This window comes from Chelonoidis abingdonii, chromosome 3, assembly GCF_003597395.2.
Source record: "Chelonoidis abingdonii isolate Lonesome George chromosome 3, CheloAbing_2.0, whole genome shotgun sequence".
In the NCBI taxonomy this organism is placed as follows: domain Eukaryota; kingdom Metazoa; phylum Chordata; order Testudines; family Testudinidae; genus Chelonoidis; species Chelonoidis abingdonii.
This window is the reverse complement of record NC_133771.1, coordinates 87979986-87988785: the sequence shown is the minus strand read 5'-3', so window position 1 is coordinate 87988785 and position 8800 is coordinate 87979986. Positions and strand designations below refer to the sequence as shown.

The following is an 8800-nucleotide window of genomic DNA, read 5'->3' as shown; positions in this document are numbered from 1 at the left end:
TTAACGGGTTGACAGCTTGTCGTACTCGGTTAATGAGTAGCATTGTTGCCTAAGTATTCTGGCAGCCACGATGAGACACGCTCCGGCTGTAATAGGTGCTGGCGTCTAGGGAGAAGGCAAGTTAATTCAGGCGCGATCCTCCGGGAGCCTAGACTATCTCCTCGTTAATGCATCGAGGGATTTATCTGCGGGGAAGATGAACACTGAAAATGACAAAGCTCCCTCAGTGCTGAGTGGGCTGTAGGACTCCCCTCTCACTACGTGTCAGCTCTGGGGACGGCAGCTTGTGAGAAAGCACAAACAACTGTTTTATCCGTGACATGAAGCAGCCAGCGGACAGGAGCAATGGCCAATAAGGGCAGGGTTTGATGTGGTTTCATAACTGCTCCTCCCATTGAGCTTTTTTTCTTTCTGTCTTGTTAAGGTTTCTGTGTGCTTCTAAGCAATCCCGGGGAGAGCAGCTCTCACCAGACAGAATCTGGATTCTTTATTCGTGAGGTATTTCCCTCTCCTTTCCTTTCCCAACTTTTTTTTTTTTAAGGGAGCATAGATATATTTAACTAGATAAAAAACGTTAGCTCACAGAGACCATTCCCTTGAAAGAGCAGGATGTAGTCCCTTGTAGCAAAGTATAAGATATTAAATGGAGCTACACTAGATTTTATTCCACAGGATGCATAAAATTTGCTTAAAACAACAGCCGCACTGATTCCTGTGGGGGCTGAGTTTCGATCTAAGCTGGAGGCTGCCCTGCTGTAAGCTGAGTTGAGCTGTCATGTCTGTTTACAGCCAGTGCCATTAACCATGGTGCTTAATGCAATAAGCGAAACCCTAGGACTTGTGAACGAATGCTCAGAGGTATGGGAAACTTAAACTCTTTATCGTGTTTATCTCAAGCATATGAAGAGTGGGGGAGGGGAGGACAGCAGGGGAGGGGCTGGGGGCTAGCCTCCCTGGCTGGGAGGTCGGGTCAGGCGGGACGGTCCCGCAGGCCGTAGTTTGCCCACCTTTGTCCTAGGCAGAAGCTCCAGAGTAGAGAAACAGGATGGTCTGGTGATTAGGGTGCTAGCCTGGGACCTTGCTTGAATTCCCTGAGCTGTCTAGGCTTTCTGTGTGACCTCGGTCAAGGCATTTAGGGCCAGATTAATGCTTAGGCACCTAAAGATGTAGACTGGCACTTTTGAAACTCCCATTAGGTGCCTAAATCCCTTTACAAATCTGCATCATGTCTCTTTGTGCCTTAGTTCCCCATCTGCACAATGGGGATCATAGCACTGCCCCACCTCCCATTGAGGGTATATATATAAAAGACCATGAGACACTCAGATACCGTAGTAATGGGAGCATATAAATACCTAAGGTAGATACAGAGTAAAGCGGAAAGAGAGACAGAGTAGCTTTAGGGATCATCTGTGCTTATTTTAATAACCTGCCTTATTCAGTCTTGGAAGAAACTGACTCTTTCAGTGCTTCGTGGCCATTGTCACGTCAGGTCAAAAATCAACTCATTTCAAAACAGTATATATAAGAGGAAAGGAAAATGTCAAAGCTAAACTTGCTAGACGACTTTGTTGGATTAGTCCACGAAATGGCTTGAGCTTTACCGGATTCTGCGCTGCAACAAAGTTTACTGCACAATGTGGCAAAGTGCAGGTCAGCGGGTGGGAAGTGTTTATGGATAATGTGCCTTCATTAAGGAAGGCAATTATCTGAAAAAGTCTGAGTCTTATAATTCCAAAAAGGAAATTTGGCACTCAGAGGGTGTGTGCTTATACCATAGGGTGCAGAGTTCCACAGAAACCAAGGAAAGGTTGAAGCCTTAATAAGGGCCCTATAAGAATGAGGAAGAGCATTCTGACTTTGGTCGGCGGTGAGCCAGGGACCCCTTGAGATCAACAGAGGGTGCATAGGGTGGTCCAAAGATACCCAGGCTCAGTAGCTGCGTAATAGTTCACCAAAGTCATGTGAGGTCTGCATCAAAACTCGGTAGCCCACTGGTCATCATCAGTCATGAGATATATGTATGCATAATATTTATCTACACTGAAAATTATTTTCTTAAGGTCTAGGTCAGGGGTAGGCAACCTATGGCACATGTGCCGAAGATGGCACGCAAGCTGATTTTCAGTTGCACTCACACTGCCCAGATCCTGGCCACTGGTCCAGGGGGCTCTGCATTTTAATTTAATTTTAAGTGAAGCTTCTTAAACATTTTAAAAACCTTATTTACTTTACATACAACAATAGTTTAGTTATAGAAAGAGACCTTCTAAAAACGTTCAAATATATTACTGGCACGCAAAGCCTTAAATTAGAGTGAATAAATGAAGACTTGGCACACCACTTCCGAAAGGTTGCCGATCTCTGGTCTAGGTGGAGTTAAGGCAGGTCTCCAGGCGGTGGCATACCTCCCTCCTGAAAGGAATAACATCTCCAAGGTAACTGACTCTTATTTCTCTGTTTGGCCATTAGTTTATTGTATACTGTATCTCTATTTGCATACTGAACTAGCTGCAAATTGGGAGATTGCAAAAGCTACGCAAAAGGAAATCTACAAGAAGAAACAAACAGCAGGCGGGTGTCATGGTTATGTCTAAAGACAAAGGATTGTTAGAGTACAAAGACACACAGGATCCTTTCCTAAGAGGCCAGCTGACAGTGTGCATGTCTCATGAAAGAAGGGTCACAGCCTGCCTGGTTGTAAATTGCTGCAGGGATTTTGGGTGAGCAAATTTTATGAGACATGAGAGCATCTTATTAAATAAGTCTAGGCTCTAGAATGCATGCTATGATTTTATTTTATACATCACCATTTGCTTTTAATACTTCTACTTGCTATCACTTGAATCATAGAATTGTAGGGCTGAAAGGAAACTCGAGAGGTCTTCTACTCCAGTCCCCTGCACTCAAGGCAGGATTAAGTATTATCTAGACCATACCTGATGGGTATTTGTCTAACTTGCTTTTAAAAATCTCCAGTGATAGAGATTCCACAAGCTCGCTAGGCAATTTATTCCAGTGCTTAACAACCCTGACAGGAAGTTTTTCCTACTGTCCAACCTAAACCACCCTTGCTGAAATTTAAGGCTATTGTTTCCTGTCCTATCCTCAGAGGTTAAGGAGAATAATTTTTCTCCCTCCTCCTTGTAACAACCTTTTATGCACCTGAAAACTGTTATCATGTCCCCCCTCAGTCTTCTTTTCTCCAGACTAAACAAACCCAATTTTTTCAATCTTCCCTTTATAGATCATGTTTTCTAGACCTTTAATAACTGTTGTTGCTCTTCTCTGGACTTTCTCCAGTTTGTCCACATCTTTCCTGAAATGCAGCACCCAGAATTGGACACAATACTCCAGTTGAGGCCTAATGAGCTCAGAGTAGAGTGGAAGAATTACTTGTTGTGTCTTGCTTACAACATTCCTTGTAATACAGTCCAGAATGAGGTTTGCTTTTTTGGCAACAGTGTTACACTGTTGACTGGTATTTAGCTTGTGGTCTACTATGACCTTCCAGATCTCTTTCTGCAATGCTCCTACCTAGGCACTTATTTCCCTTTTTGTATGTGTGCAACTGATTGTTCCTTCCTAAGTGGACTACTTTGCATTTGTCCTTATTGAATTTCATCCTATTTATTTCAGACAATTTCTCCAGTTTGTCCAGATCATTTTGAATTTTAATCCTGTCCTCCAAAGCATTTGCAACCCCTCCGAGTTTGGTATTGTCCACAGACTTTCTAAGTGTACTCTCTATGCCATTATCTAAATCAATGATGAAGATATTGAACAGAACCAGACCCAAAATCAATCCCTGCGGGACCCCACTCGTTATGCCCTTCCAGCATGACTGTGAACCACTGATAACTTCTCTCTCGGAATGGGTTTCCAACCAGTTATGCACCCACCTTACAGTAGCTCCATCTAGGTTGTTTTTCCCTAAGTTTGTTTATGAGAAGCTCCTGTGAGACGATATCAAAAGCCTTACTAAAGTCACTATCCTAAGCCCTATCCGCAAGGGTTTCAAAAAAAGCTATTAGTTTGTTTTACATGACCTGTCCTCGATAAATCCATGCTGGCTGTTACTTATCACTTTATTCTCTTCTAGGTGTCTGCAAATTGGTTGCTTAATTGTTTGTTCCGTAATCTTTCTGGGTACTGAAATTAAGTTGACTGGTCTGTAATTCCTCTAGTTGCCTTTATTCTCCTTTTTCCAGTTTGGCACTATATTTGCCCTTTTCCTGTCATCTGAAATCTCTCCCATCTTCCACGATTTTTCAAAGATAATATCTAATGGCTGAGACATCTTCTCAGTCAGCTCATTCAGTATTCCAGGATGTATTCCATCAAGCCCTGGTGACTTGAAAACATCTAATCTCTATGCTTTGTCAAATTAATTTATACTTGCTTTCATGATAAATATATCTATGTACAGTAAGCTAAACAGTACAGTGATCTGAGCTGGTAAACTGAGGTGTATTGTTCCCTTGAAAGCAGTCAATCTGTAAATATTGTGAGTGTCCAGTAGAGCAGGAGTTGGACGCTCCAGGGAGATGCTGAGAGGACTCAAGGGTCGAAGTGTGCCATTCGCTAACCTGTAGGTGTAGAATGATAGCAGGGCCTGCAGGGGAGTGCTTTGCCTGTGGTGTGTAATCCCTTGCCAGACTCGTCACACTTCTGCCCAGGGAACTCAGTGCTCTTCAGATGCCTCTTTATGGCACTTCCTTTTATTCCATGGGAATTTTTTTTCTTGTATTTTGCTTCCACATGTCTCCTGCTGGGTAACTTGCCTTTTCACTAGCTCAGATTGTGGTTCCAGTTACCCTGCCTGTTTCAGAGGGAGCTTAGAAATTAACTGTAATATTGTTTTATAATCCTTGTTAGACATGTCACTGACTATGTTCTCCTCTTCACTTCCAGTGTTACTAGCTCCATAGGCACTGACTTTGTGGGTGTTCCAGGGCTGGGGTACCCGCAAAAAAAGTAGGTGCTCAGTACTCACCTGCCGATCAGTGGTTCAACAGCAGGCAAGAGGCGCTCGGGGGAGGGGGTGGAGCAGGGGCAGGAAGAGGCGGGGCAAGGGCAGAGTGTGGGAGGAAGGAGAAAGTGGAGGCAGGACCTCAGGGCAGAGTAGGGGGTGGAAAATGAAAATCAGTGGCAGAGGTCAGCTCTCACAATATTACCATGAGACTTGCAATAGTTGATATTTTTCTTAAAGTTTGAGCTGCTGCAGGTTGTTTTACTTAGAAGAATCAAAAAAAAAAAAAAAGAAAGAGTCCAGTCCTTGTAATTGCAGAGAAGAGTTTGAAACCTGTGACCTGATCATAACCTAAAGGCTCAGAGACCAGAAGACAAATAAAAAGAACCCCAATCTGACATGCTTTTTATCTCTCATTATTTTTAAAGCAAATCTCATATTTGGGGGCTTGACTCATGCTTTGTGAATGCTTGGCGTTGGTGTGACACTTCCCTGCGGTACCCAGGGTTGTGAGGCAACTTGCTACCACCTGCCCTTAGTGTGAGGAGGTCTAGTCTGTTCCCTTTACCTTGGGGTTCTTCCCCAGAAATACCCCCACTCTCTGGGTCTGCCCTCCCAGGAGAACCCCCAACCCTCTAAACCCACCTCGCCTCAGTGGCTACTGCCTTTCACTGGGGCAGACCGCAGTCTGTAATGGCCACTCATCACTGCAAGGGGGTAGGACCAGCTGCCTCTGCTTATCCCCGAGCTGCATCTCTGCAGCCCCAGTACCTTTTCTAGGCCTTCAACAAGGCTTGCAGCCTGGGGGTTTACTCAGGGCCAGTGCAACCACTAGGCAAACTAGGTGGCCACCTAGGGCGCCAAGATTTGGGGGCGCCGCCGCCAATCAAGATGCTGGCTGCAGATCGCAGACTGTAGGGAGGATGCATGTGATAAGAACCATGCTCCCAATGAATTGCTCTCCTGCCATTTAGAAAGCCAGCAAAGTCCTTTGATTGTGAATCAATAATTGTACAGATATTGCTGTGTTGGTAGGTACATTACAGTAATAGCTCCTCTCTCTTGTAGATTGCACAGCAGCCAGAAGGAGAGTGGAGCAGCTTGTGGCAGGAAGTGTAAGACCCCCGCTGGGGCTGAGCTGTGCAGTTAGTGCGGTGCAGGCCGGGGCCGGCTTGCACATGGCATGCTCGGAGAGCACGCTGCAGAATTTCCAGGCAGAGGCTCTGCTCCCTGGGGAGAGAAGGGAGGGATGCTGCGGCTGGCAGCTTTGCGGGCTCTCTCACATGGAGAGGCAGCTAAGCTGCTTTAACCCACCTCCCTGCACCCCAGCTTTCTACCCTCCCGACCCTGCTTTGATGTGAGAGCCACGCACTCTCTGCCTCACAGTCCTGCCTGCCTCACGCCCCCCTGCCAGAGTGAGAGCCCAGCATTCAATTCCCCAGCCCGGATGCAGGACAGACTCGTGAAGACAAAGCAGGCGACACGCTCCCATTGCCCTGTTGCAATTGCACTTGGCCCCCAGCTGCATGCCAGGGACTGGAGAGGAGAGCACCCATTTCACCTTTCGGCTGTTTGAATACTACCCCACCCACTGCCCCCGGCCAAGCCCAGATTGTGCCCTCTCCCCCCTCCACACCCAGCCCGGTCTGCTTCCCTTCCCCTCCCCAGCCAGACCCAATGCTCCCACTGACCGAATCCAGTCTGCTTCCTTCTCCTCCTGGACAAACTCAAACTGTCACTGACTGAATCCGTTCTGCTTCCCTTCCTCTCCCCAGCCAAACCCGATCCCCCTAGTGACCGAACCCGGTCTGCTCCCCTTGCACTCCCCAGCAAAACCCGAACCCCCACTGACCAAACCCAGTCTGCTTCCCTTCCCCACCAAACCCAATTCCCCAGTTTGATGGAGTATCCACCATTCTAATTTTATAAGAACAACGAGGAGTCCGGTGGCACCTTAAAGACTAACAGATTTATTTAGGGATAAGCTTTCGTGGGTAAAAAACCCACTTCTTCAGATGCATGGAGTGAAAGTTACAGATGCAGGCATTATATAATGATACATGAAGAGAAGGGAGTTATCTTGCAAGTGGAGAAGCAGTGTTGACAGGGCCAATTCGATCAGGGTGGATGTAGTCCACTCTCAATAATAGATGAGGAGGTGTCAATTCCAGGAGAGGCAAAGCTGCTTCTGTAATGAGCCAGCCACTACCAGTCCCTATTGAAGCCCAAATTAATGGTGTTAAATTTGCAAATGACTTTTAGTTCTGCTGTTTCTCTTTGAAGTCTGTTTCTGAAGTATTTTTGTTCAAGAATAGTGGCTTTTATAGAATGTCCAAGGAAACTGAAGTGTTCTCCTACTGGCTTTTGTATGTTACCATTCCTAATGTCAGATTTGTGTCCATTTATTCTTTTGCGTAGAGACTGTCTGGTTTGGCCAATGTACATGGCAGAGGGGCATTGCTGGCACATGATGGCATATATCAACATTAGTAGAACTAGCAGGTAATGAGCCCCTGATGATGTGGCTGGTGTGGCTGGGCCTCTATGGTGTCGCCAGAATAGATATGCGTCAATAACGTTGTATTAATTTAATGAACAGGCCATATTACGCCGGTATTCTTTTTGAATTAAGTTATAATAAGTGATGCTCCGGAAAGGAGGGCGGGGGGCGCAAGGTGGAAGTTTCACTTAGGGTGCAAAATATGCTTGATCGGCCCTAAGGTTTAACTCAGGCTGTGAGTCTCCACCTCCTTTGGCCTTCCCAGCATGCTCAGCTTCAGGACCTTGCTCCCAGCACTAGCCTTCCCACTCCAAGCTAGAATGAGCCTCCTGTGACTCCTGGTCCACATCCTTTATATTCAGGTCATACTGGGCCCTGATCAGCTGGCCACACTTTGCTCGACCACTACCTCACTGCTTCATGCATTTTCTGCATCAGTAAGTGAAGGCAGCCACCCCACTAACCACTCAGATTGCCAAACCACTGCAAGCCAACGCCAGTTCGATCCTTGTTCTAGTGTATACATATAGCATGACTATGCACACACTAATTCATTTCACCCATACTGAGATACTCACTCTATCCTGGAACTCAGCACCATTAGGCAGCACAAGCTATGCTACACACTAGGCCTTCTGCTACACTTACAGTTTTGCAGCACATGGCCGTTACAGCTTGGGTAGACGGTAAGCAGCTGATGTCGGTCCACCTCGCTGCAGTGTTGTCCACACTGCAGCGACCAGGTGCTGTACATGCGCCTCGCATTTGAGTGTGCATTGTGGGCAGCTAATCCACAAGAGACTCGTCCAATTGGCTGCCTGGGGGTTGTGGAAGGGGACGGAAGGCGTGCGGTCATGCCGCTCCTTAGGTCCAACGACTCCGTGGTGGCAGTGCTTCCCTTTTCAGCCGTTGGTGCATTGTGATGCTGCAGCGGTGTGAATTCAGTAAGGAAATGGAAGCCGTGAGCTGCTTAAGGATGTTGCTGAGAATGTTCCAAGCACAATCCCGTCTGGGCAGTTGATCTATTCCTTATGCTCCAAAGTGACAGATGAGAGCTCAGATGATGAAATAGATGCTGCTGAACCGCTGCTGACACAAAATTGCGTCGCAGTAAGGACCGTGCTCTCAGCGTGGAACGCCACTTTCGGCTCGGGAAACAGTATGAGGGTGGATCACAGTCCGCAAGTCTGGATGACGAGCAGATGCTGCAGAATTATAGGAGCGAAAAACCACTTTCAAGGATCGTGGGCGAACCGCCCCAACCCTGCAGCACAAGGACATTTTTGATGAACTGAGAAACTGCCGCTTTCATGTGGAGAAAGCGGGTG

At 46.6% G+C, this 8800-nt stretch overlaps 1 protein-coding gene across 4 annotated transcripts in view; it reads left to right on the top strand.

Annotated features, from left to right (window-relative positions):
• The first annotated feature begins 393 nt into the window (after window positions 1-393).
• The window catches only part of DDO (D-aspartate oxidase), a 30399-nt gene continuing 21992 nt past the window's right edge, over window positions 394-8800 (top strand). Inside the window, exons 1-2 of one of the 4 annotated variants that reach the window (XM_075063884.1) lie at window positions 412-498; window positions 4915-4981. Coding sequence is in view for 1 of the 4 variants with exons in the window: in XM_032787287.2 (XP_032643178.1) it covers window positions 805-858 (54 nt within the window). In the remaining 3 variants the exon portion in view is untranslated. Of the gene's footprint in view, window positions 859-4914; window positions 4982-8800 lie in introns of all 4 variants that reach the window. The other 3 variants (XM_032787288.2, XM_075063883.1, XM_032787287.2) reach the window with 3 other exon arrangements.